Source organism: Opisthocomus hoazin, chromosome 3 (genome assembly GCF_030867145.1).
Source record: "Opisthocomus hoazin isolate bOpiHoa1 chromosome 3, bOpiHoa1.hap1, whole genome shotgun sequence".
NCBI lineage: Eukaryota > Metazoa > Chordata > Aves > Opisthocomiformes > Opisthocomidae > Opisthocomus > Opisthocomus hoazin.
The window spans coordinates 37,834,296-37,854,355 of NC_134416.1; the positions used below are offsets into that span (position 1 = coordinate 37,834,296).

The 20,060-nt window shown below is 38.6% G+C and overlaps 1 protein-coding gene across 3 annotated transcripts in view; it reads left to right on the forward strand.

Moving 5' to 3' along the window:
* Positions 1–20,060, forward strand: part of STAU2 (staufen double-stranded RNA binding protein 2) — a 180,027-nt gene that overhangs the window by 56,805 nt on the left and 103,162 nt on the right. For all 3 annotated transcript variants that reach the window (XM_075416003.1, XM_075416004.1, XM_075416005.1), the window contains exons 7-10: positions 4,298–4,405; positions 10,236–10,448; positions 13,987–14,124; positions 17,318–17,449. In XM_075416003.1, the coding sequence (XP_075272118.1) occupies positions 4,298–4,405; positions 10,236–10,448; positions 13,987–14,124; positions 17,318–17,449 (591 nt within the window). The remainder of the gene's footprint in view (positions 1–4,297; positions 4,406–10,235; positions 10,449–13,986; positions 14,125–17,317; positions 17,450–20,060) is intronic.

Here is a 20,060-nt window from a genome sequence, read left to right on the forward strand (position 1 = left end):
CTGGTTGCGGGCTAGTCATGAAGAAACATCTCTGTCACTTCATGGGTTAGAGTTGTAGGTGACTGGAGAAGGCTGGAGGTAACATGATGCCTAGATCATGATGGAGTACAAAGAGCTGCATCGTGTGGAGCTGAATGTAGCTCTCCAGAGAACTGGAGGTTGGTAAAAGCAGGGCTTAAGGGCTTTGTGGTGCCAAGGTTCAGGCTTCTTCCTACTGCTGATCATGTGAAGTGCACGCAGGGCTGCTGTGCACTGGTGGGGTGTGCCCTCACCATGGGACATGGTTCAGCTCAGTCAAACTCTGCTTTCTTCAGCACAACTGATCTCCACAGGTCAGCCATGGAAGGTGATTGATTCACCATTCCTCAGACATCATCAAGCATGGATCAGAGCCCAGTACACATTAAAGTCTGGCTGGCCTCAATTACATGACTAGACTGAGCTTATTTCTTCCCCAATCACTGCCACTGTGCTTCCAAGGAGAGCAGAGAGGGGAGCAAGGACAGACCTGCTGGCGCTGATCTAGCCCTGCATCCTGTTAGTAACTCAGTGAATGTCACTGGAATGGGATCCATGGAATATAGCACAGTAAATAAAGGGGTTTACCTGTTGGCCTTCTGTGGTGGGTTGACCCTGGCTGGATGCCAGGTGCCCACCAAAGCCGATCTGTCGCTCCCCTTCCTCAGCTGGACAGGTAAGAGAAAATACCATGAAAAGCTCATGGGTCGAGAGAAGGACAGAGAGATCACTCAGCAGTTACTGTCACGGGCAAAACAGATGACTTGGGGAAATCAGTTTAATTTATTACGGATCAAATCAGAGTAGGATAATGAGAAATAAAACCAAACCTTAAAACCTTGTTCCCAGGCTCAACTTCACTCCCAATTTTCTCTACCTTCTCCCCCTGAGCGGCGCAGGGGGATGGGGAATGGGGGCTGTGGTCAGTTCATCACGTGTTGTCTCTGCTGCTCCTTCCTCGCCAGGAGGAGGACTCCTCACACTCTGCCCCTGCTCCAGCCTGGGTCCTTCCCACGGGCTGCAGCTCTTCATGAACTGCTTTAGCATGGGTCCTTCCCATGGGGTGCAGTCCTTCAGGAACAGGCTGCTCCAGCACGTCGCCCGCGGGGCCACAGCTCCTGCCAGCAAACCTGCTCCAGCTTGGGCTGCTCTTTCCATTGGTCCGCAGGTCCTGCCAGGAGCCTTCTCCAGCATGGGCTTCTCGCGAGGTCACAACCTTGTTTGGCATGAGATCCTCCACGGGCTGCAGGTGGATCTCTGCTTCACCATGGACCTCTGTGGGCTGCAGAGGCACAGCCTGCCTCACCATGGTCTTCTCTGCGGCCGCAGAAGAATCTCTGCTCTGGCCGCTGGAGCACCTCCTCCCTCTCCGCCTTCACTGACCTTGGTGTCTGCAGAGTTCTCACTCCTTTCTCTGGCTGCAAAATGCCATTATGCAGGGGGTTTTTTTTCTTCATAACTATGTTATCTCAGAGGCGCTACCCCTGTCGCTGATTTGGCCAGCAGTGTGTCTGTCTTGGAGCCAGCTGGCACTGTCTCTGTCGGACACAGAGGAAACTTCTCGCAGCTTCTCACAGAAGCCACCCCTGTAGCCCTCACTGCTACCAACACCTTGCCATGCAAACCCAGTACATATTCATAACCGTGTTTGCTTAATGCAGCCCTCTATATATTCTTCTTTCATTTCGAGATACCCTTTTTTTTCCTTTTTTTTTTAAATTTAATGATAAAATCTTTTATCCATGTTAAACCACTGGACTGTTGCCATCTTCAGACTTCATTGCGCAAACATGTAGAAGAGCGTAAGGTGAGCAGAAACAAGAGGCGGTCGGCAAACAGGGCAGGGTTACAGGTGAATGCAAACCTGCTCGCATAAAGAGCTATTGTGTGTCTGCCAAAGCACCTCTGCTGTCTCATCGATGTGAGACAAAGAAAGGCCTTGCAATTAGAGTGTTAGCTGTGGAATGAGGATCAAATTTAACTCCAGTGTACTTGAGACACTCCTGAACATATTTTATCTTCCTTAGGGAAGTCATATGACTAAGACTTGAAACTTTATTGCTCAATACTGAGGTCTAAGCCCTAAAATCTACCATCTTCCCTATGCTCCACTCACAGCTGGGCTCTCTGCTGCGTTTGGTGGAACAATATGCAAGCAGTGAAGTTGTAAGGGCAGAAGGGAAAATCAGATTTTTCTGGAGTGCCGTGTTTGTATCAATCATGAAATTTTAAACAGTAATTTCTACATTAGAGTCTACATATCTGGTTAAGCTAGAGTATAGCTAAAAAAACCTAAACATTCTTGACTTAAAGGCTTGGTGGCAGTCTGGTGGACTTTGTTATTCTATGTAAATTATGCTAGTGATTGATTATTCACCATTTCAAAGATAATTTGCAAGGTATTTCTTCTAAATTCACTTAGCTTCATTTTCTGTCTAATTGGTATTTTCTTATCTTTGCTAAATGTAACAAAAAGATATCAAAAATCTCTCCCCCGTATACATTTACAGATTATGCTTAAGTAATTTTGAATCTTTTTCTAGAACTGATTGTTTCCATGGTGTCTCAGTGTGAAGTTATTTTTTCTAATCAGTAGTTCATCCTTGTGGCTTTTATTTCTCAGCTTTTCAGATTATCAGAGTCCTTTATAAAACACAAACTTAATTGAACACAATACCAAGTAAGATTCTCACTAAGGTTTTTTTACAGAATAATACTACCCTACTCCTTATGTTTGATACACTTTATGTCCCCAAAATACATCTTACTTTTAAATATTGTCCTTTTAACTCTGTTCGGTTGAGCTTTCCCAGTGAACCTAATCAATGCTTTGCCTGTCCTATAAATAATGACCTAAGTTCTTGATTTCAGTGGTTCTTTACGTTCCATTTTATGAGACGAGTGAGAGGTCCTACATAATTTCATTCTAACTACCCTTGTTACTCCTTTGCACCTCATCCTTTTTTTTCGGAAGATTCTATAAACTTTATAGATTTTTGTTTTGTATTTAGCTCCACATCAATGTCAGGGATACAAATTGCTTTTTTCAGACTCAAAATTTTGCGACCATTTAATGAGACAAAAAGTGCTCAGAGTTTGCATGCTCTAGCTGACTGCTGGATTTGTGGTCCTGCGTTGTCTTAAAGATTAATATATTAAGAGTTGACAAATGGTAAATAAAGAATTGATACATTTCATTGTTAATGTGAAGAACCTAATGCTTTTTTAATGGTAATCTATAACTGTGGTATCTGCATTTTGTAGCTATTCTGGTGGCTGAAGATTTAGATCAGCCTTTGTTATATAAGATGGGAACTCTGCAGGAATCCACCTAATTCAGCTCAAGTTTCTTTGATGTTTACCTCCACTAATAAAAAATTAGGAGCCTGGCCAAGGTTACATGGTTGTTGAGAGATCCCTGTTTGAATCGTTCAGAGCTTTGCAGTTAGAAAGTGGCTGGCAGTGAAACCTCTGAGAACTGAGGATGATGTGGCCCCGGGGACAAACACCGAAAGGCAGTGGTTGCAGAGGGCGATAACTCTTTGACCGATTCCCCATGCTGGCGGTTGTCTGAGAAAAGTAAGACTTACCTAAAGTGGAAAGCAGAGCTGAATTTTAGGCAGGATAATGTTTGCATGTGCCTTTTGTTGTTTTATCTCGTAGCCTCTCTGTTTGTTATGTTCCTATGGATAAATAAATAATGTTCTGTGTTGAGCAAGCTGTTCTCTGTCACTACCTTTTCATACTGGTCATAACTCCCAGAGGGAAGTCAATGGAGGGGCCAGTAACCAGCTGGACCTGCTGAGGACACCTGTAACCTGGTGACCCAGTCAAAGCGTGGGGGTGATTCACTGAATTTCTTCTGAGAGAAGTACAGTCTTCTGTACTTTCTGAGAAGTACGGAAGACTTCTTCCTTGCTTGGAAGGGATACCCAGAGAGAGACAGAGAAACAGGTGAAGGGATCTGTTTGATCCTCATGTTTGACACAAGTACAGGTGATTATTATCCATGTCATTAATAAGACTAAAATCAGTAGAAGTTATTTTGCCATCTATCATTCATTTATAAATGAATGTGTATTTATTCCTTTATTATGACGCATAAGTGCATTATATGTGGCTTCATGGTCAGCAGGTGTCTGGTGATGGGGTGCTGAGATGGATGTACAAAAACTGATTTACAGCATGACAGGAGAACTCAAAAATCTTTGAGAAATCAGGGGAAAAGTGTATTTATCTTCTAAAAAATGTAGTATGATTATGTATTCTTTATTTTCAGAACGGAGAAACAGGAAAAGAGTCAGAAGAAGATAAAGATGCAAACAAGTCTGAGATCAGTGTAGTGTTTGAAATTGCTTTGAAGCGCAATATACCTGTCAGTTTTGAGGTATGTGTTACATATTTATCTGTTTGCTAAGAAAGTACTAAAAAAAAAGGTGCCACTAAAACTCAACACAGCTAATAATAGTAATACATTGTGAATATGACATTTAAATTCATGCAAATTATAAATTCAGAAATTGGTAGTTTATCAGAGTCTGAGACACTTGGTTTTTACTAATAGATTAGATGCGTTTTCAGAAGTGTTAGAGACCTAATATTTGACTGCCAACGAGTGGTTGGCAGAAAGACAGTTCAAGCATCTTCTGTATAGTGCTGTGGGATTAGAATCAGTAGCCACACTCAATCTGATTTGAAATAATCTTCAAAACAGTCAACCAAAGTCTTTGCTTTAACTGTAAGCATTCACACCCTACAGAAGTTCTCACTGAGACACTTTGCATCTGATGTGCTGTTTTCAGAAAGTCATGAGTGTCGTTTTATCTTCCACACCGTTTGACTCCTTATCTATCTCTACTTAAGCCTTCATGACTTTTGTTTCTCATTTCATATGATTTTGTCTATGAACCTGCTCCTGACACCTTTGTTTACCTCAAGTAATAAAGAATATTTGGAATGATTCCAATACTATCAGTGAACTAACTACGGGAGAATGAGTGATAGTAATAGGAAAATTTTTCTGATGAGAAAGTTCTTACACAAACTGGTTGTAAAAATCTAACGTTGTTGTGGTAGGAACCACCAAACTTTCAAGCTGATTTTTTTTCTTTATTACAATGCAGAGAATGCTAATGTAAGTGGCTCTTCAAAGTTTTCTTTCTCTGCTTTTTTTTTTACATTTAAACCGAGTATGTATGTATGAAGGATGTGAGTAGTGCCTGTACTGGTGATGGTTATTTTCTCCAGTGCTTTTGCCTTTCGAAGTAGAGGCACATATTTGCATGCCAAAAAAATAGTTTATGCTGTGGCATACCCTTCACTGTGCTGTATGCAGTTTACTGATATTCATGTCCATGAATTTGCCAATGTCAAATGAGTTATTTGGACCTTCTTAGAAATCTGAGAAATCTCTCAGGAGGTAGACAAGAGAGCCAAAGAATATTGTTTTTGACTAAGGAATTCTGCAGTATAACAAACATGTATGTGCTTCATATGAGTATGTAATATGTGTGTCTATGCAATATGGACAAATTAGAAAATTAAGAGAATGTGAAATCTTGAAAATGACACTGGGGTGTCAGGGGGTGTTGGTGTATCAGTTTGCAATGACATGGAAAGAACATAGCTCTGATACAAGATCAGATGTAATGGAAACACAGGTCTGTGTTTCAAAAAGGAAGCTCATAATTAATGTTTCAGTTTTCACACATCGTTTTCTACCTTAAGTATTTAAAAGTATTTGGAACAGTTCCATACAAATCAAGACACAAAAATACAAGGAGATGTGTGGTCACGGGCCACAGGATAGCTTGGTGGTTGGAAAGAAAAGAGGAACAGTGCTTTGAATGTCTTCTGAACTTCATTCCTGGGTTTCAGCTTGTTTAAGGGAGAGCATTTGGTAAGGAGAGAATGAAGGCATAGATACTTAGTACAGGAGAAGTCTAATGTGCCACTTGCCAAAGAATGTTAAGAACATTGAAAAAAGAGAGTTTCTTGCTCTCCTGACAGATTTTGTGTTATTTCCTGCCTTTAAATCTAAGTATAGGTGACATTCTTAAATAGAGTTTTGATTGAGCTTGGTACTGGCTTGTATTTCAGTAAAACTGCTAAGCAATTATGACTAATCCCCAGGATCTGATGTTTCTAATAGGATTTTATTTACAAATGGTTTTGTGTTATTCCAGGCAGGCATCAAAGCTTTCTCCAGCTTTTTTTTTGTGTGATAGCTATAAAACGATCTGCCTTTCCTTCATCTGAAGAAGCTTTAGCCAATGTTCCAACAGTGCTGTGTTATGCAACTAAGTAATGGCCATAAAGATACGTAAAGTTCTATGTAAACATGTCCTCAGAATTGCACAAGAGGTGGAGAATGCGGAGAGCTTGCAGAAGCCAGTGGGTTTCTTCCATCTATCCTGTTCCATGTAATATGGCTGGTTTTAATTGTCTAGGAAGCTTAGAACGAGTTTTATGGAATTTCTGTCTATTAAGTAGTTAACTAAAATAAAAGCATTCAATTCTAACAAGCTTTACTCCATAGTTCTCACTGGTGCATCCTTAGCTAACCTTTCTTTATTCATCAACTTTTAAGTCAAAATGCAACTCCTCTGAGGCATCTGTGGGACTCTCAATGAACAGTTTTTAAGGAGGTGTACAAAACTGATCGCTGTGGGAATTGTTAGAATAGCTGTAAAATGGTCATTTTGCTTTTTATTCCCTCCTCGACAGTAGGCTAAAATCTTGCTTTTTTCAGTTCTCTTGTAACATATGTATTTTTTATTTCCAACCTGTCAGTAAGGGGTTGGGTGAGCCTAGAAGACATAACTGAGGTCAACAGCTTCAGGTATTAGAACATAGTGGGGTGTTTCACATTGTCGTTTTGTTTTCAATATTTTTCTTTGGATTGAAGTATTCTTTCTTTAGAACAGCAAGTACAATAGTATCTTTTTCTCGTTCTGGGTATCAGGAGTGAGGGGATAGAGTGCCTGAACAGGCAGATTGTGTGCCCCTCCCTCCCCTTCCAGTGTTCCGCTGGGAAAAAGAGCTGCAGTTTCTTGTGTCCCAGTCTTACCGCAGTGAGGCAGAGATTCTGTGTTTTGGACCAGGAACAGACCAAATTGCTGACTCTGGGAGACTGAGCACGTTCTCAGCGGGAAGTTTCACACCAGTCTGGCTCCTGCTCTCCTGGGGATTAAGGCTTTCAGATCAAATGATCCAACACACTGAGTAGCTCTGATTCAGATTTGGCATGATGGTCACCCTTCTTCACTCCAGTTTTAATAAAACATCCAGACATTTTTATTTTTTTGAACTGGGAAGATCTGGTATGTGCCTGCACAAGCACATGGAGATATATTGGTATTTTAAAACTTCTAAGTCATCATGGATTATTATAATTATTATAATAGGTGACATGTTTCTGTTGACCTGTTTATGTCTCCTCTATAATTTTTTTTGATGTCCGTTTAATCTTGTTGTAATCTTTTGAATTTTCTACCTGGAGTCTCATTAAGAATTGAAGAAGCGTTGCTCTTTCCTTGTAATCGTACTGCTGTTTTTCATTTGTCAGCATGATTCATTAAATTGAGCCAAATTCACTCTCGATGTAACTTGACCTTAGATGTGTTTTGGCCCCATGTGTTTTCTCTTGCTGGAGTTATTCTTTAAATCAGTGGAACAGAAAAAGAAAAGTGTATTGAACTGTCACCCTTAATCAAATTCTCAGCTTTAAATTAACCATGATTTGGTCCTCAGGTTGTATCTTTCAACTGAGGAAATAGTTTAATGTACTAATGCATATAGTGTTTTTGGATAGCAAAGGCTGAATTTCTTTTTAGTGTTTTCTGTCCCCAGGCTTATAGCACAACTGTTTGAAATCATGTGGAGTAAAAAGATCTAAAATCTGGGGTTAACCAAAAATGTTGTTAGGTAAATATTTTTTTTTGCTAAATTACCAAATTTGGATGTTTAACTTGATTCGGATCCCATCTGAATCCTATGGGTTTCATTCCATTGACAGCACAGACTTTTTTTCATTTACACACTAACAAAGAAAGGATTTTGAACCTTTTCCAGGCAATTATTTACCTTGTGTCACATACTTAAAAGTTTAAAAGATAAAAAACACACTGGAATACATTAGTTTTATATTAATATATTTTTGTGTATATGAAAATATAACTTGGTTTTGTATTAACATTCTTTTTCGTATATATATATTTGTGTGCATTTATATATATGTGAGAAAACTTATATAAAACTAATAATTTAGGAACTTAGCAATTATATTTCTTAAGCACGTTATTTTGTCCTTTTTCATCTGGTCAGTATAGACATTCTTGTATATTTTATTAATACATTATATTGCATGTAAGTAGAAACACCTATATAATGGTATTAGTAAGACCACAAATAGATTAAGGACCTTAGTAAGGTTAATTCAGCCATGTTTTACAGCCAACGTGTTGTAATACTTGGATAGCAATGCACAGGGATGGCTCGTCCCAGCCCTGGTGCAGGCGGTGCAACTTCCCGTGGGCCGGTGCCTCAAAAGCACCGCTGCCTTCTCACGCAGCAAAGCACTAGTGGGCAACTTCCAAGTGAGGTAATCTTGAATATACTTCTGAAATTGTTGCCTGGAATCTTAGAGTGGGAACGCTCCCAGACTACAACAGAAAAATCCCATGCTGGCACAGATGTCGTCTTACTCTGGGAAAATGCGGACAAAGTTGTCTGTTAATTTTCATTTTGTGTCTTTTTATTGATATATGCTGTGATAATTGTATTTACTGGGTGAACTTGCCACAAAAGGGAGCTTAAAAAAGAAATACAAGCCTAAGGAGACCTCATTACAGTGTAACAGCAAAACTAAATAATGCAAGGGACATGACCTTGATAAAAAGAACTTTAATACAAAACATGTTGTAATAATATTAAGGTTGAAGGTTTCAGCCCATTAAAAATATAGTTATTACACGAAGAAGGCCCTAGCACTTCTACCTCAGTTCCCTTGCACTCAGGCATTACACTTCTTCAACAATGGTTTGATGTAATTGCACCTACTGAAAAAATATGTATTTGTATTGATTTTGAAGGTAATACGAAGAGGTGCCTGTCAGATGCTCTAATGTCTCCTTATACACACTACATGTAACAAAGATTAAATTAGGTAGCTGCTTCCGCCCACCAAACAAAATAACTGAACCTTTTCCCAAATGAGGCCTCTAATTCCTGGTAGACATTGTCCAGACCAGTGAACGGTGCATACGTGAAGAGATGGCTATCTTAGCACTTGCAGTGCTGTGATTTGTTGGTGAATGCATCCTAACAGTATAACCTGCTAAAAGGAGACCTGTGTATGTGGGTAAGTGAAGGCAGAAAAGAGCTGAAGGGAGGTAGTGTTCAGAACTTCATTTTTTTCACATTATTGTAGCTTTTAATAGTGGAAAAGTACTTAAAATGGATTTTCTCATTGCCATGCTGAATGTGCTTGGAAGGGAATAAGCAAATGAAACTTTTCAGAACTGATTGGCTTTTGTGAGAGTTATGGTGGCTCTTTTGATAATTCCTTTTGATGCTGTTGGGAGGGACAGTTGAGAGCCATGGAGGCAAGACTGTGTCAGCCTCTCAAATGTGTGGGATATCGCTCTGAGTTGTGTGCTCTGACAAGGAAAGAGTTGAGAGCAGGCATGCTGCCTGCAGCTGGGACAGCATAAAAGTACAGACCTTTAATACTGAAGTTTGAGATCATGAGGTGTAACATCCGAGTTTTTAATGATAAAAGAACAAATTTAAGAATGGGTTGAAGTGATGCCATATAAACATAATTTTGAATATGTTGTATGGAGAGAAATAGCCAAAGCCTGGTGGACCTTCATGAATTTCTTCAGTACGTGAAGCACCTTGCAAGGAAGAAACCAGCAGCCTTTGTTTTAAATATGCGTTATTGTTACATATTGTGTTATTGTTGTGTAAATGTTTTTGAAAATATAGATCTGCTGTATTTTCTGTGAAACACTGAATATGATGGTTAGATCAACCTTAATTTCTATCCTCAAACCTGATGTTGTCATTAATACTTGTCTGAATTGTATGAAAACCCATCAAAGTGCCTTCAGTTAGCTGGAAAACTACATTAGTAGTAAGTACATTGCAGAAATACAAACATTAAGTGATATCCTTATAGGGTGATTTGACTCACTGTTACTTTTGCTTAAAAGGTGATTAAAGAAAGTGGACCTCCTCACATGAAGAGCTTTGTTACACGAGTTACAGTGGGAGAATTCACTGCAGAAGGAGAAGGCAACAGTAAGAAACTCTCAAAGAAACGTGCTGCAATGGCTGTCCTACAGGAACTTAAGAAACTTCCTCCTCTTCCTGTGATTGAAAAGCCAAAACTTTACTTTAAAAAACGTCCAAAAACAATATTGAAGGTATGTGTCCACCTTTGATAGAATTAAGAATGTTTTCTCAGAAAGTAACAAGAGTTGGTCAGATTTTATATCAGTAAAGGCTTATTTGTCATTTTCTGTTGATCCTGTTACTTGCTTACCTGTGCTGATGTGCCTGTACTTTTTAAAATTCTGAGAACACTGTGAAAGTCTCAAGCATAATGGCTTGGAAGGTGCTCAACTTAAGAACCAAGCTCGCATCACTGAAGTCTTCAGAGATTTGGTTCAAGTCTAGTGGAGGATCAGACCCTCCAAGCAGCTCTGTGAATTTTTAGCATCGTCTCCTCTGGGAGGCCCTACTAGCATATGTGGTGGTTCTCTCCCTGGCCTTTTGCCCTTCCCCAGTTTGAAGAGGGAGAGAGAGAGATCAGATAGTAGATATATGGGGAAATGGCGCACAGTCCAGCTTCCTCCCCTCATGGAGATTCCAGAGTTTTGTGTCTTCAGCTTCAATTTGTTTTGATTTTTGAAAGATCTGAAAGAAGGCCAAGAATATGTTGACATCTCAGCCTAGTGTGTCACGTGTCAAGCGCCAAAGGACAGTACTTTTTTTGTTTCCTGTGCCTGTGTTTGATAATGCTCTTTAGCTCTCAAATACAGGTAGAAAATTGACTGGAGACCAGCCCATGGAGGACTTGCGGACTTTGACCCATCCCTCCATTAAAACATGCACCACCTCAGCGAATATTAATGTGCTGCTTGTTGCACTGATGAGGCTTTCTGTAGAGGCTCTGGATTCTTGTGAGCTCAAGCTTCTTGAACGGTGCTTTTATTCTTGGTGGCAGTAGATTTATTGCTACTTCTACAATTCAGTCTGTCTATGGTGACTAGCCCTGCTTTGTTTACTCAGCCTAAATTCGTACAAAACAAAAGGGTCATCTGAATTAATTAGTCTTCCAAATGATCTAACTAGAGCAGGAACATAATGTCCATATATCTACGAAGCATCACTACCTAGTCTCAGCACTGAACAATTAGTCAAATTAACTTGTCATCTGTTCAGTGTAGAAGATGTGGCTTTGGAAGTGGCCAAAATCTGCTACCTTTTATTTTATTTTAGGAAGTATTATTTTGTGAGGAAGTAGTTAAACTCTTTGTACATGATTTTCTGTTGTCTGGCATGTTGGATAGTCATTTAGGAATACATAAGGGCATATTAATAGCCTTTCATACTTATTTTAGGTCAGTGTAAATAACGGTGGAGAGTTGCTCACTTTCTCTCTGGCTTTACAGAGTCACTTTAGGCCCATACTATGCAGGTCAGGAATTGCAGGAAAAAACAGGAAACTGTGATGTCCAAAACCAGTGTTTCAAAATATAGTTTTAGGACCTAAATTTAATTTCTTTTTCTGTATTTGTCTCTTGTTAGTTTAAAAAAAAATCTTCTATTTTTCTGAATGATGTTATGTCCATGGCTTGCATTATATTAGGCTGGACAGCACTATACCAGTGTGGCTTGAACTCAGTCCTCACTGAGTGTTACATTATAGAATGCACAAATAAGTAAATCAGTACTTACTTTACTAAAAGTATGACCATTAGAAATCTGTGTCCTCAATACAGCAAGTGCAGAGTTCTGTAGGAGCAGCCAACAGAAAAGCCATCTAAAAAAAGCAAATACTTTGGAGAGTGCGAAACTGGGTTTGGAAAATGTACAAAGGACTGACTTCATCATTGTCCTTTTTTCATTTGCCTTCAAAACACAGTGAGTGATTTTTTCAAAAACAAAAAAAAAAGGTTAATTAGATACCTGGCTCCTACTGAAATTCTGGGGATCTAGTTCTCAAAAACTTCTAGGAAATAATGAGCGTAAAAAATTATTTAATGGAAAACCATCAGCATTAAAGCAGCTTTAAAGCTGCAAGGTCTGAAAAGGCTGTTGGCTCTGGCTGTCTCATTTTGGGAAGTTTTTCTCAGGAAAGATGCTAGGGGTGTAATAATGTGAAGATCTCTTATATTACCATATACTATTTATATTACAATCTGAAATTGAATTATCCAAAGCTGGTCATGTTAGAAAGAGATGTCAGTAGTCAAAATAACCTAGATATGTAGAAGATTTTTTTTTCTGAATTTCCAAACATCTGAAATGCTTTCAAGTTCCGCATTTCTTTTAATTTAGCCTGCATGTTTTGAGCATCAAAAAAAGTCACAACAATATTTTCTTATTATTTGTATATAAGTTTATGAGGCTATATCTTATGGCCTGCACTTTATTTAGCCTGCTCTGCGTTTTTTCTCTGCCTGACTCCTTGCTCACAGAGCTTCCCTTGTGCATGACGTTGCCTTAATTCTTTCACCTACATCTTCTCTAACAATGTCAGCAGTTATGCTATGTAGGATTCGCTGCACAGCTTTCTTAGTATAATATGCCTCTCTGGTCTTTGCCTTCAGTTGCTGGTCATCGCTTTAGGTTCTTAAACACTTGTTTGTTCTTATTTGAGAAGCTAAAACAAGCACGACTGCTGATCTTCTCTTATTCTGCCACTGGCTTCATGAAAAGGAAATATCTCAATAACGTAAAACTATTTCTACATTCAAATGCCATTTACATTTGCAAGTTCGTTCTTTGTGTTATGGTACATAAATCAGTTAAATAAGATTTCAGATAGATATTTTGGGGTCTGAATTTCCTCTCCTTAAGATCTACAAACAAATATTTTCATAGCTATTTGCTTTTAGAGAGCATTTGCCATGTGAATAATAACGTACTATAATCATTTCAGAACTACATAGTTTGTAAGGACTGTGGTTTTTCACTTGTCTATGTACTCTTGGACAGACCAGTCTCTCAGTCCTTTTGTTTTCCACGCATCAGATCAATTCTCCCACCAACCGTATGCTTGGACTTGTTATTGTGAGGATTATTGTCTGTTAAGCATTTGAAATACTTTGTGGGTGGCTCACAAAATGGCAGCAGTTCTAGCCATTGGAGGTACTCCTCTCTAGCTTCACTACATAAAAGTATTTTGAGGGTGAATTCCTATGACACACAACAGAGTAAACCTTCTACACTGTTAGTTGCGTTGTAGGATGAAAGGCAGGAGTGCTGAGAGCGGCAGCTTCCTTGTCATATGGCAAATCTTTTTTGTCCCCATGTAAATCCCACCTCTTCTTAGCATACTGCATGTTCCAGCATTGTAGCAACCTATTTTAAGGGGTTAGGGGGAAGGGTCATAGAAATGGGGTAGTGAGATAAAATTGACTGATGAATCTGCTAGTTTTCATCCACCCCCATAGGACCTCCGTGGGTAGAGGAGGGTATTAGTAGCTTGCGAATGCTAGGTATGCACACTACCTGTAACAGTGGCAGACACTAAGTGCATATTTTTTGCCACAGTTTTTGAGCTTGAGGATTCTTATCTTCTGTTTCGTGATCAGAAAACAGGAAGAAATTTACTTTTTCTCTCAAAGGGAGTATTAAAGAAGAGGTAACCCTTGTAAATGATTTATTGAAGCAGTGTAATAGTTGTATGGATATATGCTGAAATAATGGTTCTTTCTTTTAAACCTCTTTTAGACTGGACCAGAATATGGTCAAGGAATGAATCCCATCAGTCGTCTGGCTCAGATCCAGCAGGCCAAAAAGGAGAAGGAGCCGGAGTATGTTCTTCTTTCAGAGAGAGGAATGCCTCGCCGTCGAGAGTTTGTTATGCAGGTATCATCTGCTGTCACGTTAGAGATAATGCCTGTGCTATGTTATGTTCAAACGCAAGCAAAATGCTGGCATAATATGAGGTGGATCGCTCTGTGTTTAGCTCTTTTACAATCAGTTATACAAGAAGAGTATGAACTAGAGCATCAGAAAGCCTATCTGGACTTTCTTCTTTCTCTTGATGAAACAAATGGCAATTAGGTTATGTACCTTCTGGATGCTTTTCTTATAGTGGCTTTGCATTTTTTTATACTCTTCTTATTTTTAATTCGCCTGATGGTTTCTGCCTTTATCCCTGATGGTTCATGATTTATTTACTTTAACTTGTCTTTTTGAAAAATAAAAGTTTTTTTTGCTATTGTTGATCAGAGGATTGCAATACAAACAGGTACTCTGAAAAATGAACATCTCCATATTACCAAGCATTTTGGTTTAAAAAAATAGTGTTGTAAATCTTCTCAGATTTTCAGTTTCTTTGTGGCTTTGTTCATATCTGAAATACCATAAAAAAAGCCTTCCATCAAGTGTTTTAGCCTGTCCAGTTAAAGGCTCTGGACCTAATACAGAAACAATAGATCATTAATGTTTATTTAATTTTTAAATTAAGAACATTCACAAAGATTTGATATAGCCGTGATATTGTGTTAGACAGCACAACAGCAGTTTAGGGACGATTAGGAACAGGAAAGAATTCTTTTCTCTTGTGTTTTCACTCAGGGGTAAGTTTGTGCTGGAACAATTCAGAACAGCATACCTGAACATGTTTTGACTTGTTGTCTACAAACCACACCAAAGCGTCACTTCTGATCACAAGCAGAATTTCTGACGTTCCAGCACCTCCTTCTCCAGAAACTTAGTTGTGATTTCACTTAAATCTTTGTTCCTCCTTCTTGTCAATCAAGATAGGCTAGCAACCTTCATTTCCTTAGACCTCAGTGGTCTTTCCTGGTGATTTATTCTTCTCTCTGAAGCAAAAGAAGATATTGGGTTCGTTTTGTTGCAGAGTCTGATTTATGAGTATAAACTTGGATTTTCAGCTTTTTATGCTACATGAAATTATTTGAAAAAGACTGATCCTATCACAGACCACCACTTTTCCCTTGCTCAGACCCCCGTGGGGGTGCCCGCGGTTAGAGATGGTTGTGTGAGGCGTCAGAAGAGGACTGTGTAACGCAGTCCAGCGTTAGAAAGGTGGGCTGAGAATTCCATTTTCCATTGGAGTCTCAATAATGGCAAAATCTTTGGTTTGAATAAAAAAAAAATATGAAAAGCAGTGAGTACGTAGAAGATTCCCTTGTATAGGAAGACTAGTCGGAGAAAGAGTCAAAGAAATGACATAGATCAGTTGATTTATTAAGTATACTTTTAGACACCATAGCCCCATTTTTACCCTTTTGTGATATTTTCACACTAAAATCATACTGCTGTTTTTCCTTCCTTCAGGAAGTCTCAGTGGATTCATTATGACATGCAAAAAAACGCTATCAGAATAAAAACCCTTTGTATAAACTACTTAAGCAATGTTTTCATTTAATTTAATTGAATGTGGAAGTAAAATATCCAGAGATAATATGTTCATTTTTATCTGTCACACAAAGAGCAAGTTTAGATGTGATGAAATGGATCCAATTACTTGTCCTGACCACTAGATAAACAGAAGAAAACCTCTGATGACATTAGCTGGTGTTCTGTTCCCAAAGTTAATTTCAGAAAGCTCTTTCTCTTTGTAGTCAGACCTTTAATCTTTGATAGAGGTTATAATAATAGCTAAACCAGTTTTACAGGTCTGAGAAATAGCAGTGCATTGATTTATTGTGAGCTATGTTATAAATTATCATTTTGTCTTGTCCGATTAAAGTCCCTCAATTTTATTGCATATAAACTTGTAGCAGATTGGCTGTTTTCTAATTGCGGAACTGCATAGAAGATAAAGCTTTTATGTCAAAATTATTAATATTTCTGATTTAGGTAGCCGAATCTTTTTGTTTAATTATATATGTACTTTTAAGGGACATTCATGATCATTATTATTTATTTACAACACCTTCTTTGTATTTAGAATTTATAGGTATTTGAGTAAACATATAGGAAAAGTTTTAGGAAAGCCTGTACATGATAATTTGAGGAAAGTGAATAATTATAGAAAAACATAAATTACTAAATGACTTATTATTTATTTAACATTTATGTTTTTACTATTTTTTTAAAGCTTCTTTCAGACTGTTTCAGGTCTTTGACCTCTGAGGTTTCTTATATTCAAATTGCCTCGGCTATTTTATTATTTTTATTTTACTTTGATTTCCATGCTTTTGAAACCATACGCTATTTTTAGAGATAATTTGGCAAATAAAATGGCTTAATGGACAGGGTGAAATATAGCTATCAAAGAGCTACAAGTGTTACACAAGTGAATAGCAATGACAATGCTAATACCACAAACCATCTCCTAGTAGTTTAAGAATGGTGCCAAACCTGAGGAATACGGTAGAGCCTCGGTCTTTGTGGATGTCCATTGTCTATAATTTGTCTTTATTTTGAGGTTTTAACTTCTTCTAGTTTTGTGACAGACATTTGTCAGAAACCCTTTGTGCAGTGCAGACTGCAGTTCCAACAAGCAGCTCTCTTTCCAGAGATTATTTTGATGAAAGCTTGTCAGGTGTAGGTGCGGAAGCCCCCAGCCCCCGTGTTTCTTGCAGTGCAACAGAATGGAAGGAATGTGAATATGGTTTTCATCTTTCTTTGGAAACCACTGTCATTGAAGTCTCCAGGTCATTGTTTCTCTCTCCATTCTTCTGGACTGTCCTGATGATGCTGGGGAGCTGCTGCAGACAACGTTCCTGCAAGGAAGAGGAAGTCCAATTCCTGTAGCACTTCCCACGTTAAGAAAGAGGGGGGAGCAAGAGTGGGGGAGATCTTCAGCAGGGAGGATGGGGTGGAAGAGAGAGACAACTGTGTGTGCAAGGAGATACAGAAAAATCTAGCTCCTCGGTATGAGTTTGGGGACCTTCTGAAAAATCTAAACAAGTTCGTCTGTGTGAAGCGGTATTGTAGTCCCCTTCTGCTCTTTTCTTACTTTTCCAAGACTGCATCTTCATCAGAGGAGCTGACGGTTATTGGTAGGTCAGCAAGATTATTACATGGTGGTATGAAGGAGTATTGCATTTATCAAGATTATGATCATTATTTTCTTTTTAAGGTAAAAGTAGGCAATGAGATTACTACTGGAACAGGCCCAAACAAGAAAATAGCTAAAAGAAATGCAGCAGAAGCAATGTTGCTACAGCTGGGTTACAAAGCCTCTACTCCTCTTCAAGACCAGCAAGAAAAGGTGAGAACCAATTGTTATGATGCCCATATTTTGCCCTTGTCTAGATTTGTTAGCTGTATCAGTGAATCGTTTAGTAAGAACAAAAGCTTAAACTTGTCCACCCCCTGTTTCAGGAGGCTGCTTGTCAGAGATCAACCTTCATTTAGCTGCAGCTCTATAGCTACAGTTGTAAATGTAGCCTCTCCTCCTGTAAGAGTAATTAAGAACAGAAATGTAGTTCCAGAAGATAGTGTGTGTGCAAAAGTGTACATGTGAAGTGTGCGCCTGTTTCTGCTTGCAAATCAGGATGAACGTGTCTCTTGCTTTTATTCCATTTTGGGCATCCATGAAAGGACTGAGAGGAATGTTAGTAATTTTCATACATGAAGTAGTCATAGTAGTCAGTGTTTGTATTCCTGTTGCGTATGCACTAAAAGCATTCCAGAAAAATAATGGCCTTTTCAGGTTTGATGACTGAAAAAGAAAATGTGTGTCTTTTTTAATTTGTGGAGAGGGAATTACCTTTTAAATTCCTCTGTGTTGCAGGCATGTATATCCATGTTAGTGATGTGCAACTTAGCACTCCTCTCCTGTCTTGAGTTTATTGATGGAATGTTTTGTAATCAATTAAGATTTTGCCTTTTGTGTCCTGAAAAGATATTTGGTAAGGTATTTGGCTCAGCTGTGGACTCTGATCAGCTTCTGTTATATGCAGAGTTCACTGCATGTATGTATTTTGATCATAGTTTAAATGTTTGCCGGGCTGCACCAGCAAGCCTAGGTCAACAGAATGTTCTGCTGGGTTTTTCTAGGGACCACATGATAATTCTGAATATAGTATATATCTCTGTATATATCTTCTGAAAAACCCTTTCTTTTTCTTAAAAATTTCACAACAATATGTATATAGGAAGATACTCTGTTCTAGACGTTCTGTACTCCTAGCCAGGGAAAAATAAATGCCTTACTGGTTACTTGGCTCCACCTCCTTCTGTTTCCCTCTCCTTTGAGAGCAGCGACTCTATGTATTCACATTCATCTTCACTATGTTCTTCACTATATATCTTAGTCATATACAAGTGTACAGTACTCTAAACAGAGTAGCTGGAGGCTAGATGGTGCTTCTAGTGAGAACACACTGTGCGGTCATAGCCATTTTAGAACAGGCTTATGACAGAGTCAAATGATAGTTCATTTTCACCAGAATGCTGAGATTTTTCTGCTGTAGAAGATGCTTTCTACCAGTTTCAACTTTTTCTTCACTGCCAATTTGGCCAAAGGGCTTTTTGAAAAACAAAGCAAAACAGAAAAGTTAATTTTTTTTCTGCTAGGAAAACACAGTTTTTCAATATTGGATTTCAGATTGGCTGAACTATTTTTACTCGGTAATTTTCAGAGATAAAGCCTGAAAAAATTCAGCCCACAACATAGTTGCTGTGGAGAGCTCTACACAGTGGAAACTTGTGGTTACCATGAAATCCTTAAATAAAAATTGAGTGGCTAAAAAGGGGCACTGCTGCTTCCGTTCCCTATTTTTATTAAACTGATGCTTACAGGTGCATTGTCTTTAACAAATGGTTTAAATACATACTTGCAGACATAGGTATCTTAGAATTGACAGAATAGCATACAATGGCCTAGTATTATTCTGAATACAATGAGCAAACATGATACTGTATGCAAAAAATGTGAACTACTCAAATTTTATGTAGTGGGAGTATTCAAGATCATAGAACAAATTTTTATAGCTTTGTTGGGGTTAAGGACATAAAACATCTAGAACATCTGGCTTTATCTTCTGTGTATAACAGACTGAACATATTTAAAGCAGATACACAAGTTTGTGTAGATGAAAGCATATAATTCTTAAACTAAACTGTGCTGGTGAAGAGGGAAAATAGCCCTTAGATCTCTACCAATTTAAGCAATTGCAAAATTCTTTCCATATAAATTGCACAATAAAGATGTACCATTAGAAGATACTTGTTTCTTTCTTTGAATCCAAAATGGGGCCCAGTGTAGATTAGCTGACATATCAGATTGGCATCTAAATGGACAATTTTCACTTGTGTTGCTTTTAAAAAAGGAAACTTCTTTTTCCACTGCCTCCCCCTCTTCCCACAGTCCTTTCATCCCCATCCTTCTCCCTTAAAAAAAGGCAAAACCAAATTCAGTGTTTCTTCCTTAAACTCGGTGCATAAAATGTGACTATATTCGTTGTTTTAATGAAGACCTAAGGGTGGCAGAAGAGCTATGCATGGTGCTGATGGCAGCACGTGTAAACAGGTAATCTAGGTAATGCAAAGAAGTGAAGACTCTGCTCTTTTCTGGTGTAGTCTGATTCCTGGAAGAAATCAGTAATGGTTGTGCAGAGTGCTGAAGACAGCAGTTACAAAGTGCCCTGGAAGACGGTGATCCTCGGTTTTTTGCCTCTTCTGCTTTCCAGTCAACCTCATCTCCCAGCACAAACAACTACAACTTTGTCGTGGCAAATAGACTGCCTTGCTGCGAGATTTTCTGTTTGCGTACAAAATCCCAGTGAAGCCTGAGAAGGATCATTTGTTCACATTCATAGGGCTTGTTGCAATAGCTACTAGTTTGTGAAGAATACTTGGACTTGTTTATCCACATT